This window comes from Nicotiana tabacum, chromosome 19 (genome assembly GCF_000715075.1).
Source record: "Nicotiana tabacum cultivar K326 chromosome 19, ASM71507v2, whole genome shotgun sequence".
Classification (NCBI taxonomy): domain Eukaryota; kingdom Viridiplantae; phylum Streptophyta; class Magnoliopsida; order Solanales; family Solanaceae; genus Nicotiana; species Nicotiana tabacum.
Window position 1 is genome coordinate 427,826 of NC_134098.1, and position 26,942 is coordinate 454,767.

General features: G+C 37.1%; 1 protein-coding gene across 6 annotated transcripts in view; it reads left to right on the forward strand.

Moving 5' to 3' along the window:
• The first annotated feature begins 13,841 nt into the window (after positions 1 to 13,841).
• LOC107780082 (protein ANTI-SILENCING 1) overlaps positions 13,842 to 26,942 on the forward strand; it is a 29,360-nt gene continuing 16,259 nt past the window's right edge. For 2 of the 6 annotated variants that reach the window (XM_016600602.2, XM_016600604.2), the window contains exons 1-4: positions 13,842 to 14,072; positions 14,374 to 14,855; positions 23,113 to 23,302; positions 23,442 to 24,493. In XM_016600602.2, the coding sequence (XP_016456088.1) occupies positions 14,478 to 14,855; positions 23,113 to 23,302; positions 23,442 to 24,493 (1,620 nt within the window). In that variant the 5' untranslated portion in view covers positions 13,842 to 14,072; positions 14,374 to 14,477. Of the gene's footprint in view, positions 14,073 to 14,373; positions 14,856 to 23,112; positions 23,303 to 23,441; positions 24,515 to 26,942 lie in introns of all 6 variants that reach the window. The other 4 variants (XM_016600603.2, XM_075239457.1, XM_075239455.1 and 1 more) reach the window with 3 other exon arrangements.

A 26,942-nucleotide genomic window follows, 5' to 3' on the forward strand; every position in this document is an offset into this window, starting at 1 on the left:
GTTGGAGTAGGTCCATAATGTCGAATGCGACTTGTGTGCAAATTTTGAGGTCAATCGGACGTGATTTGGTGGGTTTCGGCATCAAATGTAGAAGTTTGAAGTTCTAAATTTCATTAAATTTGAATTGGGGTGCGATTCATGATTTTGATGTGATTTGATACCTCGAGCAGGTCCGCGTTATGTTATGGGACTGGTTTGTGCGATTTGGACGGGGTCCCGGGGGCCTCGGGTGTGTTTCAGGACGGTTTCGGATCATTTCGGGTTATTTTGGACTGCTGTTGCTAGTGTCCCGTGTCCTTCGCGAACACGAAGGAAGCCCCGCGTTCACGTAGAGGAAATTTGTGACGCTGCTGGGTTGGCCTTCGCGAACGCGAGCAAGTGGACGTGAACACACGGCAAGAGCTGGGCAAGCCTTCGCGAACGCGGCCAAGGCGACGCGAACGAGAAGAAGAAAGGGGGAGATGGGCCTAATGCCATTTGGCCTACGCGAACACATAGAAGGGAACGTGAACCTGAACTCGAGGGGTCTGGGAAGCTGGCCTTCGCGAACGCAAAGAGGAAATTTGGAGGCAGTGTTTCGTTGGCCTTAGCGATCGCGATGGTCTTTCCGCGATCGCGATGGTCTTTCCGCGATCGCGAAGAAGGGCGGACCTGGGCAGTGAAGTTTTAAAGACGGGATTTGGCCATTTTTCCTCCATTTTTCATTTGGTTAGGCGATGTTTGGAGCTCTTGGAAGGGAGATTTTCGTCATCTATGTCAAGATAAGTGATTCCCACCTCTTGCAAGTTAAATACTTGGATTATATAAGGATTTAGACTTGAAAATTTGTGAAAATTTGGGATTTTGAAGAAAAACCTAGATATTGGTATTTTTGGATTTTGACCACGAAATTGAACATGAAATTTGGAATAAATTATATATTTGAGTTCGTGGTGTTATAGGTAAAGTTTATCTTCGAAAATTTTCGAAATCCGGGCACATGGGCCCGAGGGTGATTTTATCGACTTTTCGAGCGGAATTGAAAATTTGTCGTAAATTGAATTATTATGAGTATTAGAGTATATATTTATGGATTTGCACCTTTATTGACTAGTTTTGGAGCGATGGGCATTGGTTTGAGTTGTTGAAAAGGCTTTGGAGCCGGTTATGGAATTTCGGAGCGAGGTAAGTCTCATTTCTAACCTGGTAAGAGGGAATTAACCTCATAGGTGAATTGATTTTATGTGTACTCTTACTTGCGGGGGCTACATACGCACGAAGTGACGAGAGTCCGTATGTAGCTACTAGTTATGCCTATGTCCGGGTAGTTCTAGGTTTACACCATGCTTTGTTGATACCGTTATTTGATTTTGTTTATTGTTTGCCTTGAAAGGAATTGAGATCGAGTATGCTTATTAAGTGCCTTGAAAAGAGTTGAAATTGAGGATTTTGGGACTCGAAAGTTTTCATTTGAATTATATATTTTTGAAAAGAATTGAAGAATATTATAATAATAATAATTTGATAAATATTTGTGCAACCGCTTCGCAAATACATTTTCGCGAGCGGGGTAAATTTCCACTATTTTCATGGGAGCGGGTCGTTCGCCTAGGCAGGTTAATAGATGCATCTATGGTTCGCGTTGTTCGACCCTCGGCAGTGCACAATTTACATTTATATATTGGATCGGCCCATACGTCCTCGGCATGACTTGCGTATGATAGATCTTCAAAACTAATAATAATTGATATTGCTTCATTGGCTTGAGATATAAATTGTTAAATGACGAAACCAGAAATGGAGATTTCCTAAATAATAAAGGATATGCTTATTTACTTCTTGATTATTGAGCCTTCAACGGTTTCAAATAATTCTTGTTTAATTATAATACCGGCATGTTAATGATAGCCCATAGTGAGTGTCGGAGTCGACCCCTCGTCACTACTTCTTCGAGGTTAGACGGGATACTCACTGGGTACGCATTGATTTATGTACTCATACTACATTTGCTGCATATTTTTTTGTGCAGGTGCATTTATATTTAGCGGCCTTGTGAGAGCAGAGGCGTGTAGGCATGCAGAGACTTAGGTGAGCTGCATTCCATAGTACGACCCGCAGCCAGTAGAGTCTCCCTCGGAGTATTTATATTTTTTCTGTCCAATTTGTATTCCAGACGGACGGTGTATTTTATTTTATATTCCTTGTTGATGCTCATGCACTTGTGACATCGGGTTTTGGGGCGATTATGGGTTGCACTGTATTGAAATTATTGTAAATATTATTATTTACACTGTATATTCCATCTTTTACTATTTAATTGAAGAAAAATATGATTTCTAAAATATTAAGATGAGAATCAAATTAAGTAATTATTGTTGGCTTGCCTGACAGTGGTGTCCGGAGCCATCACGGCCTTAATAGATTTTGGATCGTGATTGTATAGAACTTGGGTGTGGTAAAAATTAGTTGTTCGCAATGCGTGAATTTTTTTTTTGGTAAGATGTGCTTTGTTCTGTCTCTTTTGATGTATCCTCTTTTTAGTTGAGCAATGCAAGCAACATTGTCTTCATATAGTGTAGTTGGGTTATCTTTATTCATAAGAAAACCACACATTTCCTGAATATGCAGAGTTATTGATCTCAACCAAATACATTCCCGACTAGCTTCATAAATGGCTATTATCTTAGCATAATTTGAAAAATGTGGCAGTTATTGTTTGTTTCATTGAACGTCATGATATAGTTGTACCTCCATATGTAAACAAATAGCATGTTTGATCATTTCTGACTTGAATTCATTAGAATAAACCGATCCCATATCTATAGTTCCCCGAAGATATCTAAATACATGCTTAACATCATTCCAATGTCTTCTTGTTGTTGGAAGAAGCTGAATCTTGCTAATAAGCTTACTGCAAAAGCAATATCTGGTCGGGTATTGTTGGCAAGATAAATCAGTGCCCCAATTGTACTAAGATATGGAGTTTCATCACCAACGAGTTCTTCATTATTTTCTTGAGGCCGAAATGGATCTTTATTTATGTCGAGCGATCTCACAACCACTGGGGTACTCAATGGATGTGCATTATCCATGTAAAATCGCTTTAAAACCTTTTCAGTGTATGTTGATTGATGGACAAAAAATTCATTTGTTACAGTAGGCCAAGACAAAAATTTATTTTACAAAGATCTTTCATTTCAAATTCTTTCTTCAAACACTCTACAACCTTTGGAAGGTCTTTAGAAATGCCAATGATATTCAAGTCATCAACATCACAACTATGATGATAAATTCATATTCAGACCTCTTAATAAAGACACATAGGCAAATAGGGTCATTTTTGTACCATTCCTTTAGCAAATACTGGCTAAGGTGATTGTACCACCTCCTCCTTGTTTGCTTCAATACGTATAAGGATTTCTGAAAATTTATTCAACAAGATTCCCTTAAACTTTTATGTGCTTCATGAACTATAAATCCTTTAGGGATTTTCATAAAAATTTCATTGTCCAATGAGCCATATAAGTAGGTTGTGACAACATCCATCAACCGCATATCAAGCTTTTCATGGACTACTAGATTTATTAGATACCTGGAGGTAATGTCATCTACCACATGAGAATATGTCTCCATATAATCAATGCCAGGCCTTTGCGAAAACCCTTGTGCCACAAGTCGTGCTTTATATCTTACGACTTCACTTTTCTCATTTCGTTTTTGCACAAAAATCCATTTGTACCCCACTGACTTGACACCTTCAGGCGTTCGAACTATTGGTCCAAAAACTTCACGTTTTTCGAGTGAAGCCAATTCCACTTGAATTGAGTTTTTTTATTTTGGACAATCATTTCTCTATCTACATTCTTCGATAGATTTTGGCTCAAGATCCTTATCTTGTTGCATTACTTCAGCTGCAACATGATATGCAAAACTGTTGTCAACAACAATATTATTTTGGTTCCACATTTTTTTCCATAGAGACATAACTTATTGAGATCTCTTCATTTTCATCATTTCCAGGTACTTGAACCTCCCGTGAGGTCTTATCAATTGTTATATCTTTATGCTCTTCTTGATCAATTGCCTCCACGTTACTATCAACTTGATCATTTGCTCCTTTCCTTTTTCGGGAATTTTTATCCTTGGAACCGATTGGTCTACCACGTTTAAGGAGTGCCCTAGACTCATTTGCATTATCATATTGTCCAACTGGGACATCAACTCGAATTAGAGCATTTACAGCTGGAATATGCGATTTAGTAACCCGTGGAAGGTTAGTAAATGCATATGGCAGTTGATTTGCAACATTTTGCATATACATGATCTTTTGAACTTCATGTTCATATTGATTTTCATGAGGATCTAAATGAGATAAAGATAATACATTCCAATCTATCTCTTTTTCCATTTGTTTATTTTCTCCCCCTAATATTGGGAAAACTGATTCATCAAAATGACAATTAGCAAATATGTTGTAAACAAATCTCCTGTCACGGGCTCCATATATTTAATAATAGAAGGAGATTCATAACTAACATATACTCTCAACCTTCTTTGAGGACTCATCTTTGTGCGTTGTGGTGGAGCAATTGGAACATATACTGCACATTCAAAAAATTTTAGATGGGAAATATTTGGCTCCTGACCAAAAACCAATTGTAATGGCGAAACTTCATGATAACTGGTTGGCCTTATGCGCACAAATGATGTTGCATGCAAAATAGCATGTCCCCACAAAGAAAGGGGATGTTTTGTTCTCATTAGAAATGGTCTAGCTATTAATTGGAGGCGTTTAATCAACGATTCTACTAGACCATTATGAGTATAAACATGAGCAACCACATGCTTAACTTTTATGTCACGACCCCAAATTCATTAAAGGTCGTGATGGCGCCGGACACCGCTGTCAGGCAAGCTAAAAATAAATACTTAATTTGGTTCTCATTTTAATATTTCTGAAATCATATTTCTTTTAATTAAATAGTAAAAGATGGAATTTACAAAATAAATAATAATATTTTTAACAATTTCAATACAGGACAACCCATAACCACCCCAAAGCCCGGTGTCACAAGTGCATGAACCTCAACTAGGAATGTAAAATAAAATACAACATCTGTCCGAAATACAAATTTGGACAGGACAAATATAAATACTCTGAAGGAGACTCTACTGGCTGAGGATCGTAGTAAAGAATGCAGCTCACCTAAGTCCCTGCAATAACCGTGCCTTTGCGCCTACAAGGCCACTAAACATATATGTACCTGCACAAAAATGTGCAGCAAGTCTAGTATGAGTACATAAATCAACGCGTATCCAGTATCCCGCCTAACCTCGAAGAAGTAGTGACGAGGGGTCGACTTCGACACTTACTATGAGCTATAAATAAAATATCAATGATATAATTAAGCATGGATTACGTAGAACGACGGTAAGCTCAATATCATAAAATAAGTAAACAATTCTTTTGTTAATAAGAAATTTCAAAAAACAAAATTCGTCATTTAACATTTTTGGACCTCGGGCCAAGTAAAGCAATATCAATTATTATCAATTCCAAAGATATATCATGCGCAAATCATGCTCAGGTCGTACGACCCGATCCAACATAAATATTTAAATTGTGCACTGCCGAGAGTCGAACGACGCGAACCATAGATGCATCTATTTTGACTTGCCGAGGCGTTCGGCCCGCTCCACAAAAGAGAAAATACAATTTAAAACAACCAATTCAAGATTTATTAAGGGATACTATTCAAGAAAAATACAAATTCTCATTTACGGTTAAGAAGAATGAAGTTTAATCTTTTAAAGTTCCTTTACCAAGTTTCGATATGATTTAAGCAATTTAAATTAAAGACCAACTTTACCCATAACCCCACGAACTCAAATATATAATTTATTCTCAATTCCATACCCAAATACGTGGTCAAAATACAAAAACACTAATTTCTAGATTTTTCTTCCAAATCCCAAATTTCTACCAATTTTCATGTCTAAATCCATATATAATGATCGCATTTGCGACAAATGCATCGCAAATATGAAGCCAAGCTGCCCCTGCCAAGGTCGCATTTGCGACCAAGATCTTCGCAAATGCGAAGGGGACAAATCCGCAAAAGTGACAAATTGTTCGCAAATGCGAACCCCTCAGAAAATTCCCACCCTTCGCAATTGCGAACCCGTCCTCACAAATGCAATGTTCGCATTTGCGACCATTACATCGCAAATGCGATCACACCAGAACAAGCAATCCAACTTCTTCACAAAACACTCTGAAGCTACTCCGAAACTCACCCGAGCCCCCGGGGTTCCAAACCAAATACCCACACAAGTCTAAAAATATAACATGAACTTGCTCGAGGCCTTAAATCACATCAAACAACGTCGAATTCATGAATTGCACCTCAATTCAAGCTTAATGAACTTTAGAACTTTAAACTTCTACATTCGATGCCGAAACCTATCAAATCACGTTCGATTGACCTTAATTTTTGCACACAAGTCAATTTGACCTTACGAACCTACTCCAACTTCCGAAATCAGAATCCGACCCCGATATCAAAAGGTTTACTTCCGGTCAAACTTCTCAAAAACTTTCAAATTTCTAACTTTCGCCAAATGACTCCAAAATGGCTCTACGGACCTCCAAATACACATCCGGATGCGCTTCCAATACCAAGATCACCATACGGAGCTATTCCCAGACTCGGAATCCCAAACGGTCATCGATAACATTGAAATGCACTTCAACCCAAATTTATGAATTTCTTCCAAAATGCCAACTTCCACAATAGGTGCCGAAACGCTCCCGGATCATCCAAAACGCGATCCAGACATACGCCCAAGTCCAAAATCATCATACGAACCTGTTGAAACCTTCAAATCCCGATTCCGAGGTCATTTACTCAAAATCACACCTTAGTAAATTCTTCCAACTTAAAGCTTCCGAAATGAGAATTTTCTTTCTAAATCAACTCTGGATTTCCCGAAATTCAATTCCGACCACACGTACAAGTCATAATACCAGAAGTGAAACTACTCAAGGCCTCAAACCGCTGAACGGCGCATTGGAGCTCAAAACGACTGGTCAGGTCGTTACATTCTCTCCCACTTAAACATATGTTCGTCCTCGAACGTGCTAAGAACTGCTCTGGAGTTGTCCGAAATCATTATTTAATATCTTGTGTACCTACCTGTGCTACCACAACCCAGTTGAGCATTTTAGCTAGAGCAAACCTGAAAATCCTCCTTTTTTATTTTTTCAAATAAGCCTTAGAGCCAAATTCCAACATTTGAAATCCTCTACCCAGTTTGTTTCCAACATATGAACACCGTATCCATCACTACACGATGCACCAATACATGATTGCATACCTTTACTGAATTCATACCATGCATAGTGTAACTTACATGACCATAATAATATCCTCTGACAACGATAGTCGAAATCCCACGAATCTAATGCCCACACGCCTCTCACGAAGCATATAAGTCCCGTTTCAATTATCGCAATACTGCCACAACAGAAAGGATGTGTAGAAATTCATAACCAATTTTCGAGTCGACAAATCATTGAGTCTCTTCTCCTGACAAGGACCATTACCCCATTATGAACCAAATAACGATGTTTGCTTTTTAATATGCCTCATATAATCCGATCGCACTGATCCCAGGTCCAATAATCCCGTCTCACCCAGTATAAGTTGTCCCGGCAATAAGCCACCACAAGTACAACCAAAGGTCTCATATGATGCCACCATGTGCCAACAATCCACAAACTCGCATGTGATACATAAGGAAAAATGAACTCCGAAAAGAACTGCTCAACCCACATAACTAATTAAACAACCGAAAAGATGTTATGAACCTTCCTTAGAAAATGAGAAGAAAAACACACAAGAATAGGTATAGGGAACTGTACTCAGCATCACACTGTTGCGACGTGCAACCCGATCCACACATGATACCGTTGCGGCGTGCAACCCGATCCAACCATGATACATGTGGCGGCGTGCCACCCGATCCAAACAACGTACTCGTGGCGGCGTGCCACCCGATCCAATAATATACCCGTGGTGGCGTGCCACCCGATCCGCACATGACAATAAATAGGGAAGTACCCATCAAGCCAAAATGCTTGTACTTACGAAATACCCGAATATCAACCACAAGCACGCAATGTGCATAATACAAATCCGGGGGAGACGGATAGTGCCATACGCTACGAAACTCAAGCACAACTAAGGTGCAATAAATGACCTTCATCTTGAGATCTATCCTACTCTCACAACACCACAAGTTACACGGGATCTCAATACGAGCGCGAATAATCAAACCGCCTCACAACGCACATGGCACAATAGAGATTATACGGAATAGCTGACGACAGAAGTAACATCCAAGGCCCGAATACTCCTCCGTAAATAACGCTATGCTGAAATGAACCCATTCGACCTGATATAGAGCCCATATTCATATTTAGATCCATCCACGGACCTCAAGCCGATCCTGATCGCACCGTACTAGGCTAATAACCTTTCAAGGATCCATAATAACCCTGTTTCCCATGACACACAAGAATAATCATCAAATCCGGAACAAATATCCACAGCTCAGTACCAAATGAATAGAGCGCCTTCCATGCTTAAACTCTCACATTAGCGATGGTACCATAATCTCCATACTTGGTTTCAATCTTCAATCAATCAAGTAACTATATGTCATACTTCTACAATCTTCCCGTGGGACACGACCCCACATCCTTCTGCACCAGGCAACAAGTCTACATATCCATACCACCGGCCACACAAATACTGTCAAGCAAATCAAGAATTCGCAATCAGTACGCAAAGCTTCTTACACATGACACCAATCTCAGGTGACGCCCAAGACAATACCAGCTTACTCTAACCATCTGAATCCTTTCTTGCTCATCCGAGCTCGTGATATTCTTTCCAACACCAAACGACAACCTTGATCCTCAACTTCCAATTCACATGCCCAAATTCGTGGTCAAAATCCAAAAACACCAATTTCTAGTTTTTTCTTCCAAATCCCAAATTTCTACCAATTTTCATGTCTAAATCCATATATAATGGTCGCATTTGGGACAAATGCATCGCAAATGCGAAGCCAAGCTGCCCCTGCCAAGGTCGCATTTGCGACCAAGATCTTCGCAAATGCGAAGGGGACAGATCCGCAAAAGCGACAAATTGTTCGCAAATGCGAACCCCTCAGAAAATTCCCACCCTTCACAATTGCGAACTCGTCCTCGCTAATGCGGTGTTCGCATTTGCAACCATTACATCGCAAATGCGATCACACCAGAACCATCAATCCAACTTCTTTACAAAACACTCCGAAGCTACTCCGAAACTCACCCGAGCCCCAGGGCTCCAAACCAAACACCCATACAAGTCTAAAAATATAACACGAACTTGCTCGAAGCCTTAAATCACATCAAACAACGTTGAATTCATGAATCGCACCCCAATTTAAGCTTAATAAACTTTAGAACTTCAAACTTTTACATTTGATACTGAAACCTATCAAATCACGTCCAATTGGTCTCAAATTTTGCACACAAGTCACATTCGACATTACGAACCTATTTCAACTTCCGGAATCGGAATTCGACCCCGATATCAAAAGGTACACTTCCGGTCAAACTTCTCAAAAACCTTCAAATTTCTAAATTTCGCCAAACGACTCCAAAATGACCTACAGACCTCCAAATCCATATCCGAACGTGCTCCCAATACCAGGATCACCATACGGAGCTATTCCAGACTCAGAATCCCAAACGGACATCGATAACATTGAAATGCACTTCAACCCAAATTTATGAATTTCTTCCAAAATACCATTTTTCACAATAGGCGCTGAAACGCTTCCGAGTCATCCAAAATCCGATCCAGACATACGCCCAAGTCCAAAATTATCATACGAACCTATTGGAACCTCAAATCCCGATTCCGAGGTCGTTTACTCAAAATCACACCTTAGTAAATTCTTCCAACTTAAAGCTTCCAAAATGAGAATTTTCTTTCTAAATCAACTCTGTATTTCCCAAAATTCAATTCCGGCCACGCGTACAAGTCATAATGCCTGAAGTGAAACTACTCAATGCCTCAAACCTCTGAACGATGCGCTTGAGCTCAAAACGATCGGGCGGGTTATTATATTTAATTCTAGTAGCCATACAATAATCAGTAAAGGCCTATGATGTAAATTCACTAGCATTATCAAGACCAATTGTCTTACTTGCATAATCTGGAAATTCTGCTCTTAACCTTATTATTTGGGCCAACAATCTCGCAAATGCCATATTGTGAGCTGACAATAAGCACATATGTGACCATCTTGTAGATGTGTCTATCAAGACCATAAAATACTTGAATGGTCTACATGGAGGGTGTATATGCCCACATATATCACCCTGTATACGTTTCAGAAATACAAGGGATTCAATCCTAACTTTAGCTGATGATGGTTTAATAACCAATTTTCCTTGAGAACAAAAATCACAAGAAAATTCTTTAAATTGAAGAATCTTCTTGTTCTTTAATGTGTGCCCATTTGAATTCTCTATTATTTTGCGCATCATGTTAGAACCGGGATGGCCCAACCGGTCATGCTTAATGATAAAATCATTAGAAGTAGTAAACCTTTTGTTTACTATGAGATGTGATTCAACCATACCAATATTTGTGTGGTACAATTTAGAAGAAAATGCGGGTAATTTTTCATGCACATATTTTTCCCCGCTTTTATTGTAGTAATATAAATGTATTCAATCTTTTCCTTCGTTAAAGGTCTCAACATGGTAGCCATTTTGGCGAATAGCTTTGAAACTCAACAAGTTTCTTTGAGACTTATTACAATACAATGCATTATTAATAGTCAATATCGTTCCTCCAGATAGTAATAAGGACGGTCTTCCAGAGCCCTCAATAAATTTTGTACTACTAAATATTGTATTAACATAGACTTTTTTCATAACCAAATAAGAGAAAATTTTCTTTTCTTTTAATATTGTGTAAGTTGTAGCACTATTCAAAAGGCATAACTCTTCATTACTCATCTTGATCCAATTGAAGACTGGAGAATTTTATTTTCTTCAAAAAAAATAAAAGTACACCATGAGAAATACGAAAAAAACTAACAACACCGACAACAACATAAGATAACTTAAGTACTACTTGAAAATAAAAATAACTTTAGGACGAGACAAAAAAAACACTGAAAATAAAAATAACAATAATTGCATTCCCTAGTAAAATGATCAAACTTTAGTTTTGATCCCCAAAGAAGTCTTCAACTTCCAAGTGAGTAAGATCATCGAGGCCTTCAAAATCATTATCATTCAAAGCAAGATTTTCCTCGGCATTATCATCATTTATGTTTGAAGTGAGACTCCACTAGGGCATTAGCAGAAGATACTCCATCATTATTTGTCTTTATTTTGATGGAGTTTTGATAACACCTCACAAAATGCTCAGGTGCACGACATTCAATTTTCAATGACCTTTCATGCCACAATGATGACAGTTACTACTTTTGCCTCTTGAAGGATTATTTTGAGAACCCATATGTTCTCTCGTTTGCCATGACCACCACGATGACAATTATTATATCGTCTCTTTCCATGGCCACACCCACGTATATTCATATGGCCATGATAATTATTCTGTCTTTTCTAGACTTATCACGTCTCGCTACTATATACGTTTCAGGAATCGGAGCTGACCCTGTAGGACGGACTTTATGATTTTTCATCAAAAAGGTATTATGTTGCTCACCCATAAGAAGGCATGGGATCAGTTCAGAATACTTTTTAAAACCTGTTTCACGGTATTGATGTTGTAATACTATACTTGAGGCATAAAAAATTGTAAATGTCTTTTCCAACAAATCCTCATCATTCATAACATCCCCACATAATTTTAATTGGGAAGTTATTCGAAATACAACAGAGTTATACTCACTTACAGTATTAAAATCTTGCAATCGTAAGTGTATCCACTCATATCAAGCCCTTGGCAATACTGTAGCCTTAAGGTGATCATACCTTTCCTTCAGGTCATTCCACAATTCAAGTGGATCTTTCAGTGTCAAATATTCAACCTTCAAACCTTCATCCAGATAATGACGAAGGAAAATTATGGCCTTCGCGCCTTTAACGGCTAAGTGAATCTCAGCATCGAGAACCCATGATAGGTAATTCTTTCCAGAAATATCAAGTGCCACAAACTCAAGTTTTGACAAATTCGACATAATGAAAACTATCAAAGAAGACAAATAATTAGAAATTATTTGGATAATAGCGTAAAGAAACGATTGACATAATATCAAATTTGTGATCTATATACACTAAAGTGATAATTCCATAGAAAAAAATACTATTTTTTCAAATTATTAATATCTCTTTGATGTTAACTAGAACAAAAATGTCTTATAACTTTAATACAATTTCAATTGTCGAACATCATAAAACAAGTATTCTTCTCTCAGTTCATTCTATTAACATGAAAATTAACAACTTTCACGTGTCAATCATGCAAACAACGTAAAATAAAGAAACGTAAAATTCTTTACTTTTACACATGTTTAGAGATGTTTGAAATTATAAAACTGCATATCAAAGACACTAATCATAAAATCAAAATATAAAACAAAGAAAACATAATGAACAAATATACCTGAACAACGAAAAGAGCTTAACTCCGTGCTGATAAGGTGTTAAGAAATATAGATCAAAGTAACAATATAAAACAAGAAGATAAGTAATAGAATAAGAGAAGAAGAGATAACTTTGTTTTGTCATCAAGTGCTCAAGTGTGTCCCATATTCACATTTTATGCATCTATTTATACTATTATATAGAAGTTTGCAAAATGATTGTCTTAAACATGACATTAACAATTGAGATCACGAGGGAAGTCATGGAGAGGGGTTATGAAGATGTGAGAGTTATAATTTATAATAGTGATGAGTAGTGGAAGGTTATTTACATCATGGGTAAAAGTGACGGGAGTAGTGGACATCCACATTTACTAATAGTTTTACAATACTTTTTAAATTATTAATTTTTCTCACTTTGATTATTCAAATCCCCTTTTAGCCGAAATTTCTTGAAAAAACATAATTTTTGGGGTTTGGGTAAAATAGTTTAGTGTGCGTTTGGACATAAGAAATGTAAAATTCCAAAAAAAAAGTAAAAAAACTTTCAAGTGAAAATGGTATTTAAAAATTAAAGTTGTGTTTGGACATGAATATAATTTTGGGTTGTTTTTGAAGTTTTGTGAGTGATATAAGTAAATTTTTTGAAAAATAACTATTTAGAGCCCGTTTGGACATAAGAAATTTTTTCTTTTTTTCCAAAACAAATTCATTTTTTTTCGAAATCAGCGTTTGTTTATAAAATTTCTAATTTTCACTTTAAGATGCATTTTGGAAATTTTCAAAAAATTGAAAAACTCCAAAAAGTTGTTTTTAAAAATTTTCACTTAAATCACTCACAAAATTTCAAAAATAACCCAAAATTATATTCATATCCAAACATAACTCTAAATTTCAAATACCATTTTCACTTGAAAAATATTTTCACCCTATTTTAGAATTTTACAATTCTTATGTCCAAACGCCCACTTAGAGTTTTTAAATTTTCGAAAAATTCTAAAATTTATATTCAAGTGAAAATTGTAAATTTTATGGCCAAACACTTATTTCAAAAAAAAAAAAATATATATTTCGAAAAAAGTGAAATTTTTTCTATGTATGAATATATACCAAAAACAATAATAAAAAAATATGTACCCTCACCCCTATATAAGCAGAGCATTGGCAGAGCTGTGCGCCTTTCTTCACAGTTCACTGCCTTTCTTTTCCCTCACATCCTTCCCTTCATGTCTGCTCTATCCTAGCGCTAGTGTTTGAATTGGCGGCGGTCAGCGTTTACAAAGGACGATATTGATATCACAAAACACGCCAGTGAATCATTCCAAAAATAGAAGATATCTTCAAAGGGCTTGCATGAAACTGAAGAAGACGCCTTTTAGGGTTTTTTCTGGCCAAAACCTCAAACATTGGTATCTCCATTTTTTTTCGCCAAGAATTTCTGTCTGCACAATATCTTTTTAGGGTTTTTATTAACCCCTTTTCCCGGAAAAGAGCACCGAGCAGTACCCATTAGACATTGTTAGGTTTAAAATTGGATGATTTTGAGTAGAGCTGTTTTTGTATCTTGTTGTGGGTGTTCCTTACTTTCTTTGATTTGTGAGTAGAGTTCTTCTTGTATCATGTATTTGGCCTGTAATGCAACGTGTCTATCGGCTTTATTTCTGTATAACTAATAAAGAGTTATTTAATACTGCTTGCTTTGCATTTCAGGCTAATCGGTGAAAACAATTAGCATCTTGGTGGAAACAGTCATTATAGAATCGTCAGGGACTAATCTGTGTGGTAAAAAGTAGAGGCCTTGATAGGAGACAACTATGGCCTTGGCAGAAGCAGTTAAAGTAGAGCCTTCAGCGGACCTAGAAAATGACGAGGAAGTTAACTTTGTCTGGGGTAGAAAGAGAGGTATTGGTGGTAAGAGGAAGGAGGTTCAGTTTTATGAATCTTTTACCTATGATGATGTGGAGTATGCTCTATATGATTGTGTATACATGCACAAGGAAGGTCAACTTCCTTACATTGGTAAAATCATAAAGATATGGGAAAACCCAGATAAGTCCAGGAAGATAAAGGTACACTGGTTTTTCCGGCTATCGGAGATCTTGTATCACCTGAAAGGTGTAAAAGTGGCAGCTGAGAATGAAATATTTCTTGCCTCAGGTGAAGGCACTGGTTTGGCTAATGTTAATCCATTGGTGAGCATCGCAAAACTGCTTTCTCTTATTGCATTTTCTTTCTCTCTGCCTTTACCTTAGATTAAAATAGGAATTAACTATGTAGAATTACTTAAACCATTTTGTTTTATTTGTAGCATAAACTTCTCAACCGACTACTTGTTGTTAGAGGAATTCAATTTATATGCATATGTGATCCCATATATATCTATCAATTGTCCACCTTGTCAATGTTGTTAGTAAAACTCACTTAGTTCTTGTGAAGGCCCTTCTGCTTGTTTCTACTTGGTTACGGTGAGTCTTCAAGGGAAGATGGGCTTGGCACAAAGGAAATAAGAGTATAAGACAACAAATCAACTTAAAGTAGATGCTATAATTTGCTGAAGTTGGATAATATGATGAAGATTTAAATTCGATGCTCTTTTCTAACTTATATAGTGGTTAATGTGGTGGAAGATGAATAAAAAATAGGAAATCTGAGCTGGCTACTTACTAACTGATAATGGCAAAGCAGAGGAACATGTAAAAGTTAGGAGGGTTTTAGCTTCGAGAAAGCTCTCATCTTCTTCGTTGTGGCCTTATCATCAGCATCAATAGAAGATTGCCCGGGCCGATTGCACCACGGGTGGAGTAATCATAGGAACCTGAATAGCAGTATGGATAACTCGTGTAGGTTGCTGCACAATAGGGATAGCAGCCGGAGCCTGAATGCCCATAGTAGCATGTGCACAATAGTAACCGATCTTTAGTTTGATTAGGTGCATCATGAGCCTTTGTCACCACTGTTTGTGGTGCTCCAGTCTGTCTAGCAGTCGGGGGCCTAGCTTTAGTAGCCTTAGCAGTTTTAGACCTGATTGAGTAGCAGGTTGCACACCGCCCTGAGCTCTAGGCCTTCCACGGGTAATGCGTCATCAAGTCCCCCAGGAGAAGATCTTCTCTTCACTATTTGTGATGAAAACATTCAAAGATTAGTTCTTATTTCACAGTCCATCGCATGAGATAAGAATGAAAGAAGGGAAAACTTTCTAAATGGCTTTGTATCCTCCTATTTATAAGTACGAGTGATAACATACAGGACTCTACTGAGACACTGATCCATGATAAAAGTTAGAATGCACTGCATTCTATATCAGATTTGTGGAGATGGGGAGAGTGCGGACAACTTGTTCACAAGTTATGGTACCAAAGATTGTTAGTGTGAGAGGAGTCAACCTGGAATATCTTACCTATTTAATTCTCTAGGATGCGTGGGATGGTGTGCTTCTTTGCACGGTTGACAGTAGGAGTTGCGGTACAAACAGTGGAAAATGTAATGAAGAGGAGGATCACTTATATTAGTTGGTACTTCATGTCTGGATGTTTGAGCGAAGATTAGACGTTCTCGCCACATTACTATGTGGCTGCGCTATTGTGGTTCGTGGTCCTAAATGTATTTGGAATACAATGGGTGATATCAGACATATGCTTTACGTAATTGGGCTTTTAAAAGGAGTAAGAGAAGATCGAGGACATAAGATGTTGCTCTAATAGCCTTTATATAGGTCATATGGAAAGGGAAATAAAAGAGCACGAAAAAGGATGAAAATGATATGTAAAATTGGAAAATAGCCTCTTATTTCTAGTTTCTTCTTGGTGTGCTCAACAGGTCACCGGTGTTTAGAAGTTTGGGTATCTTTTGTAGGGAACCATATTTGGTATAGGTTCTCTACCTTTTAGTATACACCTCGTATATAGGGGTTCCTCATCATTAATAAAATTCTTTACCTTATTAAGTTGAATTGCAAAACATGATAGCAATACTTCATAGACCAAATATAATTCATTCAAATATGACATTTGGAAGTGGAATATTAGGGGATATGAAAGCTTTTTCAGTGAATAAGGCCTCATTTGTTTTATTTAAGATTAAGACGTCTGAATCTGGATACACATCTGAATATCAAGATGTGTATTAAGATTAAGACATCTAAATCTGAATACACATATGGATATTAAGATGTCTATTAAGATCTGAATACTAAATGATTAAGACTGTTTGATTTTTAATATCTGAATGTATAAAATTTATCTTTATTTGAAAATTAATAAACATAAAATTCAAATGAAATGCTAATTAATCTAAAATTCTATCAATAAAATATATAATGTTTTTTAAAATATAGCAGTTGCTGGTGGTGATGGCTAACGGTGGTGCTTGTGAATGCCGACTGTAGGCGGTGGTTGATGGTAGGTTTGGTTGATGGTGGTGGTTCAGGGTAGTAGCTAGTGGTGATTAGTAGTGGTGGCGATTATGATTGAGGATGGTGGTGGTGATAGTTAATAATGGCGGGTGTGATTGAGGAAGGTGGTGGTAGTTTATAATGATGGGTAATGCCGGTTATGATTGTTGATGGTGATTGGGTGGTTAGTTGTGGTAGTTGAGGTGGATGAGTGTTTGTGGTTGAGAATGATAGTGGTGGGAGTGGTGCAGATGGCGGGTAGTGGGAGTGGATTATGGTGGTGGCTATGATTGAGGATGATGGTGATGATGGCTGTTGAGTATGGTGGTGGTGGTGGCGGCGTCATGGTGGTAGTTGATAATGGTAGGCGGTGGCGTCAATTAATAATGAATATGGATGATAGTATCTTAATTAAATTAATTCTCTGTTATGGATTTTGATTATACATACCTATTCAGACCCATTAAGTGGTTGTGAAGTAAAAAAAACAAACACACTTATTGATTAAGATCGGAATAATTAAGATTCAAACTTTAAAAACAAACACACTTAATGTCTAAGATCAGAATGATTAAGATTCAGTCCTCCATCAAGTGCAAACAAATGAGGCCTAACTATTATTGCAGGTTATAGAAAAAAAAAAGAGGCGTGTTTTCCAAATCGATCATTCTGGCGAAGTTTCTAGCTCTAAATAATTGGAATTCTGGTATGGCAGGAATACTGTCGACCATTACGAGCGATAGCGAAGCCAAGCCGTATAAAGGCGAGCAACCCTTATAGCAATAGCAAATGGCCTACTTATAGCCTATCAACAGGTCAGTCAATATCGTAGGGATCCTCTTGCCTAATGGAGTTGTGCTTCATGTACAAATGGTCTTGAGGAGATGTGAATCACTTATTTGGCATGCCTCTCTATTTAACTATGCTAGACAATGTTTAATTCTTAAATTAGTTTGGATTACTCGGTCAATGCTTGAAATAGTGTACTATGAAGTATCGTTATCAAGGGAAAAATGCAACCCAAAAATGATAAGTCGGTTGGGGCTGCAAGTGCATAAAGCAAATAAAGTGCGAGCTTTCATAAAGAAAGGCACAAATGAAGAAGAAAAAGAAAAACAAATTTAAAATTCTAGAATAATGATTATTAGCGTAAGTAACAATTGCATGGACAAAAGAATTAATTACAATTAAGTGAACTTTTTATTATTTATTGGTGCCTACTCTGGACAGTACCTATTTGCTAGGAGGGGTACGCCTTAGCGTTTTGGTGGCCGCATTGAAGCACCGATTGAGCAAGGCAAAGCGCTTAACTTGTATGCACCTAGCAGTAAACGCGTTTTAAGCAAGCTTTTCACAACACTACCATGAAGGACGAGGAACAAGAGCTCTTGAAACGCAGAAAATGAATTTGTACAATTTTGAGAGCCAATCTTTTAATTTTGGTTAAGTTTTGGAGCATCCACGAGGTTCTTATTAGTATAGAGAATTGGGCGTCTTTTAGTAAAGAATCATGTTATAGGTTTTCTATTTTTCCAAATACATAAACATGGTGTTTTCACACAGTAGGGAATATATTACTTTTCAAAAACAAACTCTGAATCTTAGAATTAGTCTATCTTCTGATTGTTCTATTCATTTCAAGATAAGAAAGAAAATGTTTTTTAAATATTTGTTGATATGGCATGGAGGGAGGAAAGTTGTTGGACGCTACTTTGAGCTAATCATAGTTGCATCAATTCTGGTATAGGTTTTGGATGCTAGAAAGATAACAAAGTATGCTCCATTGAGTGATTGGGCTAATGCCCATTCATGCGCACTTTATTTTGATCGAGTCATTTGGTGATCACTTCAAATCGATAAAGTAAGCCTTGATGGGCCTTACTAGGCTAGTGGCTTAGTTATTATAGCTGAGGGCATTAGTGGTCCTTCTTTATTTGTCATAGGGAAGCTAATGATATCTGCTTTGACATGTTTTCCATTGTTGTGGGACCTTGCAAAGGAATATGGGTGAAAGCTTGTTGCTTAAAATTGATGGCTTTAGATTAAAGACAATAAACTAATGGATGTTTAAGCTTTCTTATTTTTGAGGAACACAAGGATGGAAAGATCTTTTTAAATGTTTGGATTTATAGTTAGGAGACATAACTAAATTGCTTTTGCTCTTTGGATGTGGAAATGAATCCTTCGCATCCATCTAGAACATCTTAAGACAATAGTTGGTAGTTACTTCCTAGATTTGTAAAGTATAGAGATGTAACTTTATGTATCTAAACAGGAGAACTAAAGTGCCTGCCAAGGTGACTTGCTTCACATGGTTGTCTCTAAATGGGGCCTGTCTCCCTCAAGACAACTTAATGAAGAGGAACATTACACTAGTTAACAAATGCTACGTATGCCAACAACCCAACAAAAGTCATAGAGTGTCAACCACCTATTCCTCCACTGTTCAGTTGCAAAAGAAATCTGGAACTTTTTCTACACTATTTCGGTCTGAGATGGGTTATGCCACAATCAATAAAGCAAGCTTTTGAGGATTGTTATTTTTGGAGAGTTGACAAATTCATCAAAAAAATCTGGAAAATGGTGCCAATAGTAATTTTTTGGTGTATTTGGAAAGAAAGGAACCGAAGGTATTTTGATGACATTTCAACTCCACTCTACTTCCTCAAAGCTGCGTGTTTAGTTGGAACTATCTCACCCCTATTAATAGTGCTGATATTTTTGTGGATTTTATTAGCTCCCTGATAGTTGTAGCATAGACTTTTGTACTTGAGCTAATTATCCTATCTCTTTTGTACTCCTTGCATCTTCTTGATGCCATTTGATGAATCTAATTTACTTCATCAAAAAAACTTTATTTGATCTACATTTCGGGATGAATTTGTAAGAACCGGAAATAGAACATGAACATCTCAATAGGTTGTTGGATATTATGTATAAGAAATTTGTTACATTGACGGAACGAGGCACATGTAAGTGGGGAGGGGAAATCATAGATGAGGTGTTCAAGTTTAAGTCCTATGTAGCATAATACTTGTAAGGAATTCTCTCATACATTAATTTGGCTACCTGGAATGCCAAGAAAAGTTCCATTCTTTACCGGGATAGCAACATGGGGATGTTAGCCACCCCTATCGTCTACCAACGGTCTACTCATGGAAAATTTGAAAAAATCAGAAAGTAAATGACTTCAGCTTATCTAGTAGTTATATTTCTTATTTCTTTATAACAGTTATTAGCAGTGAGGGAGGTTATTTCTCTACTTTCTCAACTGATTATGGTCCCATGTTATGGATCTAGTTAATGGACTTGCAGGACAAAAACATCGTTACTATGGAGTAAATTAGAAATTTAGGAAGAAGTTTCTTTTGCGACCTATGGTGCTGCTGGTTCGTTAAGAAAGAACCTGTAATCTCTTAAGTAAAAGTACTCAAAAGACTGGAATAATTTTCTGCATACCTTTTATTGAATTCAAATAACTTGGATTAACCACCCACCTGTAAACAAGGAAATAACTTCCTAATACTAGTGGAGTGAGAAAGTGGAGTAATAACTTCCATATTGCTATCAGCGTCGGTAAAGAAATATGAAACGTCACTAATTTATAAACTGAAGTCATCTACTTTCTGATTTTTAAAAAAATTTCATGTGTAAACCATTGATCAAGTGTTGGCGGGAGATAATGAGATCAAGGATTGATGGAGAGGATATTTTGATCAATTGTTGAACTCGAACCAAAAGAATAGTATTTAAGACCTCCCGAGGTCTACGTTCGATAGAAATTTTAGTGAAACTCGTAGAATTAGGCCGACAGAGGTAAAGTATGCCATGAAAAATATGAAGATTAGAAAAGCTTGTGGTCCAGATTGTATCCTTACAGTGGTTTGGAAGTGTTTGGGGAGGTTGGAGTGGAATAGTTCACCAAGCTATTTAATGCTATGCCAAAAAGTGGTAGGATGACCAAAGAGTGGATGAAGAGTACTTTGATCCCAATTTGTAAATTGAAAGGGATATTCAAAGTTGTGCAAACTATCGTGGCATTAAACTCATAAGTCATACAATGGAATTTTAATTTCGGGAAAGAGTAATAAAGTGTACACTTAGGAACAGTGATATAGAACCGATTTGGATTTATGCCCAGTAGATATACAACAGAAGCCATATTCTTGCTAAGAAGATTGATGAAAATTTATAGCGAAAGAAATAAAGATCTACATATGGTGTTCATTGACCTAGAGAAAGCATATGATAGAGTGCCACATAAGGTTTTTTGGTAGGTGATGGAGAAGAAAGGAATTCATATTAAATATATAAATGCCATAAAGGACATATATGAAGGAGCCGTCATTAACGTGAAAATGGTAATAAGAGATACATATGGGTTTCCTGTAATAGTGGGTTTACACCAAGGTTTGGCATTGAGCCCTTACTTGTTTACCCTAGTTATGGATGAGCTAACCAACACAATACAAGATGAGGTCTCATGGTATATGCTATTTGCTGATGACATTGTGCCATTCGACGAAACTAGCGAGGGTGTCAAACTAAAAGCTTGAGCTATGGAGGAGCACTTTGGAAAGTAAGGGTTTTAGGATAAGTAGGAGTAAGACTGAATACATGCACTGCAAGTTTAGTCCGCATGAGAAGAACGAAGTGGAGGTGAGACTAGATGGGATTGTGGTGCCAAAATGGCGAACAATTTAGATATCTAGGTTAGTTATTCAAGAGAATGAAATGATAGATGAAGATGTTACCTATAGGATCAAAACTAGACGGTTGAAATGGAGAAGTGCTACCGGAGTGTTATGTGATAGAAGGATGCCTACCAAAGTGAAATGTAAGTTAACAACTATAAGACCGTTAACATATCCACAAGATGAGTATTGTAGAGATGCAAATGCTAAGATGAATGTGCGATTATACAAGATTAGATAAGATTAAAAGTGTGCACATTCGCTAGAAGGTTCAGGTAGCACTCATTGATTATAAATGAGAGAAGGTCGGTTGAGATGGTGTAGTCGCCCTACAGATGCACCGGTCCTAAGTGTGGAACTATGGTGAATGAAGGTGTTCAAATGGGGATGAGGTAGACCTAAAATCACATGGAAAGAAGCTGTCTTGAAAGACCTGCAAATCTTTGGAATCAATGCAGACTTAGCTAAAGATAGGGTACAATGGAAGAAAACGATCCATATATGTGATACTTACTAGTTAGGCTTTTATCTATAACTATTTTATTTTGGCATGTTAGAGATATGAGTTGAGCTTGAAGAAAGAAGTAAGGATTCATATCGCCGACCCCAATTTTGTTTGGGATTGAAGCGTAGTTGTTGTTGTCAATGTGTAAACCGTTTGTAGACCAGAAGAATTTACCCAGTTGCATAAGTGCATTGTGTTGAATATGTTTAGACTTGGGTGGGTAATGCCATGGACAGTGAGAGAATGTTATTTGGGTGGTGTTCAAGACAAAAAGAAAAGAGAGTTTTTTAGATTACTCCTTTGGCACTCGTGTGAAAATATGGAAGGTTAGAAATGAAAGAGCATTTAAAGGGATGGAGAACTTTCATATAGATGTTAGTAGTTCAATTTTTTGTTTACACATTAGGAGTACACATGACATTCCAGTAAGTTTCAAGGATTGGTTGTTGTCTGTGGAGATACATGTTACTCCGTAGGCTCACGTAACTTCGTATACAACTAGTATATGCGTTGGTCCCTTTTCTCCCAATTTTTTTAAATAAAAATGTTTGCCTTTGTTAAAATATAAGCTCTCATTTATATCTAAAAATTGGTATCATGAACGGCAGCTGCTGCTGTGATCTGATTTTCTCTCCCCTGGTGGTACGCGAATTATACATCATATTGATGCTGTTTGCTTGTCCCGTTATCGTTACTCTACTTCCAGTATGAATCTGTCCATTTCTGAGAATTTGCATATAGCTATCTTTAATGTTGCGTGCTTAATGTTGTAATGTTATCATATGCCTATCGTCGGTGAATGCTGCCTCATAACTGGAAGAGAGTTGGCTGCTTAACTTCTTGTCGATTAACTTGACCAGGAAGCTATTGCCGGCAAATGCAATGTTGTCTGCATTTCAGAGGACAACAGAAATCCACAACCATCAGAGGAAGAAGTTAAAACGGCTGACTTTGTTTTCTACCGTGCTTTTGATGTTGGAAAATGTTCAATATTGGATAAGATGGATGACAAAGTTGGTGGGCTGGATGGTATGTGCCTCAGCTCCCTGGGTAGTCCTCTCTCTGTGGTGTCACCATAGTATAAGTTTCGATTTTAAATGGAATAATATAAAGTTACTATTGTGTTCCATTATATTTTGTTGTGGTAGATTTAATCTCTTATGCAAACTTGTTTACATTTTTGGTACAGTCAAGTATGTTTTTAACAGGAAGGAGAGTCAAAAGGCCAGTCACGTCCTCAAACATGCTTCTGACCAGAACGGTGATAACAATGCTGTGGAATTCCAAGCTACTACTAAAGAGTCCTTTGGGCTAAAGGCACTAAATGATCTTGGAACTTTCAAAGCGAGTCATTTAGATGGAAAAATTGATGTGGATGCACAAAGTTCTCTGGTTAGACAGGACGCTTTACAGAGAGAAACAAATGTTTCACGTGTTAATAAGGAAACAACTAAGAAAGCGAATTCTGCCTCTGGTGAGCAAAACTCACATGATGTTTCGCGAGTTGCCAAAGCTGCTGGAAAATTGAGCCATATAGTGGGAAAAAGTGATGTAAATGTGCAAACTTCACCGGTTAGACAGGACCCCTTACATGGAGATGCAAATGATTCTCGCGTTAAGCAGCAATCAGCAATGAAAGGAAATCCTGCTCCTGTGCAGATTGTTAACAGCACAACCACTACAGTTGTTCACAAGCAAAATACTATTAGTGAAGAAAATGCACGCTGCAAAACTAAGAATGAAAAGGATGATAAAAAAGTTAATAAGCCTCCAATCAATCTGGTGGAAGCTGGTGAAACAGGAAAATCTCCGAAGGATCTTGGCGTTTTGGACGGTAGGCCTTCAAATCGAATAAAAGTCAATGATTCTGTGATTTTATCAGAGGACAAGGGTGTGAACAGTGTAGAGAAGTCCACCGTTTGCAGAAATGAAAAAAAGGTTTTGGGAACAAGTGCTGTTCCTTCTGAAGAAAGAAAGAAATCTGTAGATAGTAAAGATAGTGCAGGTGGACTGGACAAGAACATGAAGATCAGAAAAGATAGTGCTGCCTTGGATAGCAGACCTTCGAAGAAAGCAAACATTGACGCTCGTAAAGTACAAGAGGATAGAGATAAAAGTAACATGTTAGGTAAACGTGCTGATAATTTAGGCAAGTTGCCTAAATTATCAACGGGAACGTCCCCCAAGGAAGTTGAGAGAACGGAAGGCAAGAGCTTCGAAGTCACTCGGAGACCCGTTGCCGTAAGTTGTGCCTCGAGCACTGTCATTTTCTTGCCAAGTTTAATTTTTTATTAGATAAAAAATTGCGCATAGCCAACCTAATTTTTTGTGAAGCCGGTGATGCTAGATTTGATAAAGAACTAATTCTTTTTTATGATATAATGATGGTATTATATGGAATTATGTACTTCTCCATACTAGTGAGAGGCTCCTAGACCATCTTCTCTTTTGATTATGTTATAACATACGAAGAATTAGCAAAATCTCTTGAATTGAAGCAAAGCTATGTTTTACAACCTAAAACATTTCATTAAATTTGGAGAGCCAAGTCTCATAGTAGGTCGGGAAGATGGGTTTTATGGCCTATTACTAATGTTGTTTTAGTTATATGGTCCTTTTAACATGAAATCGGAAAATAGAACACATAATGATCTTTGTAGGAGTCGTTTTCTTCTATTCAAATTGTAACGGACCCTAAGAGATAATTTCCTCTAATTTGACCTACAAATTATAAGTTGTAATTCAATGAATTTGCTATATAGCGATAAAGAATGAGAGTTTGGTTCGGTAATGGAAAGTTGTTGCATGACTCTGAAAGGAAGGAGATTGATGCTCCGGAGAAGTTTTTCAATCCAAATTGAAATCGTGAGATAGTTTGGTTCAGAGTCCTTTCACATGATATATGATTTGTCCTTTAGTAGTGAGGGAGGATATGATTGTATGGTTGGAGGGAAAAGGGCAAAGTCTTTTATGGTGAGTTCATTTTATAGGAAGCCATCCTGAGATAGGGAGGTGTGGAAGAGAGCGTTGATACAAAAGCTACTAAGAAGGTGTAATTCTTTGTGCCGCATACCATGAAATTTTGATGGCAATTAATTTGAGTTATATGAGCTCAAATTAATGATTATAGATCATCGAGGATAGACCTGGAAAATTGGACAACTTGGAGAGATTACTTCTTTATGCCTTTTGGATGTCTTATATGGGAAGCACAAGAGCACGTTCGTGTGTGAGGGAATATTAGAATTAGGTGGAATACATAATTACCCCCCTCAACTAGTTTCAGTTTACCAATTACACACTTATACTGTGCTAGAATTTTATAACCCCAAACTATTTTGAAGTGGAATTATTTCATCCTTTTTTTCCGACATGGCATAGAAAGTGATTATACTCTCCATTAAACGAGTGAGAAGCAAGTAGAAAAGCACGCTTGACCAACAAATCAGTAACATTGGCTGGAAAATTCCATTTTTGACCGGCCAAGCTCCATTACTCCACTTTTCTTTCACTCCATCTATAATTTTTTCTCTATTCTTTCAAAGACCCATCATTTATATCTCACTAACCACAAGCCCAACTCTTTTATCTCACTAAGTTATTTGTTTGAGCCATAGAAAATAAAACCCAAATAAAATTGTTTAATTGAGCCAAAGAAAACAATAGGTCGTCCTTTATTCTTTCTCTAGAAATTTACTTCAATGACAAATCTATATATTTTTCTTTACCAAGTCTAGTATTCTTGTCAAAATATTCACTACATCACTTTTGAGCATTTTTTTCGCTTTGGAACTTTTTTTCGTAAACGAGGACAATATTATTGTTAATAGGATTTTAAATTTTTCATTATATACATAAGAAAGCAAAGGGGAAATAAGACTAGTGTTCTCGCGGTTTTTTCTTCACTATTTAGGAACAAGCTCTGTTTGATTTATTGATTTCTCAGTTGGACGTTGGTGGCTTGGTAGTGGTTTGGATTTGGTAGTTTTTTTGTGATGATTCAATGGGTGGTTGGTTCAATTCTGGTAAAAATATGATGAGTAGAAGATGGTGGGAGAAAAAGTGAAAAAGAAAGCAAAAAATCACATTTTAGAAAAAAGTGACGTGGCAATACATATGTAGTGCGTGAGTATCATTGCCCAACTAAAATATGATTTTAGTCACGTGGGGTGGTAATAATTTCACTTTGAACAAGTTCGGGGGGTTATAGGACCCCAACAAACCTAAGGTGTGTAGTTGGAAAAATGGGACAAGTTAAAAGGAGGTAATTATGTATTGTCCCTGCTATGAGCTCTTTTTGTTTTGCATATATTGGTTTGCTATAAATAGAAAAATACCAATTTATGTAGATGGTTGGAACAACTTGTTAGAAAATGGTGGTTTTAGCCACTCAGTTTGTAAATAGGTTTGACACCATTTTGGTGTGACATCTGAAAAAAACAATTAGAGAATTAGGTCTGGTGATGTGCTATGCTAATTGGATATTATTACTATAGATAAAAGATGATGTGTTAGTTGTGGATTGTCTAGAGTTGAAATAATATGAGGGATTTTCCATATTAAAAAAATAGAAGAACCGATTATAAGAAAGTTGCTAAGGACTTGAAATCAAAGATAAAGATATTAGGATGATATAGCATTGGTCTAGGGCCCATGTATTTTCTTGTCTAACACATCAACCAGTTAATGA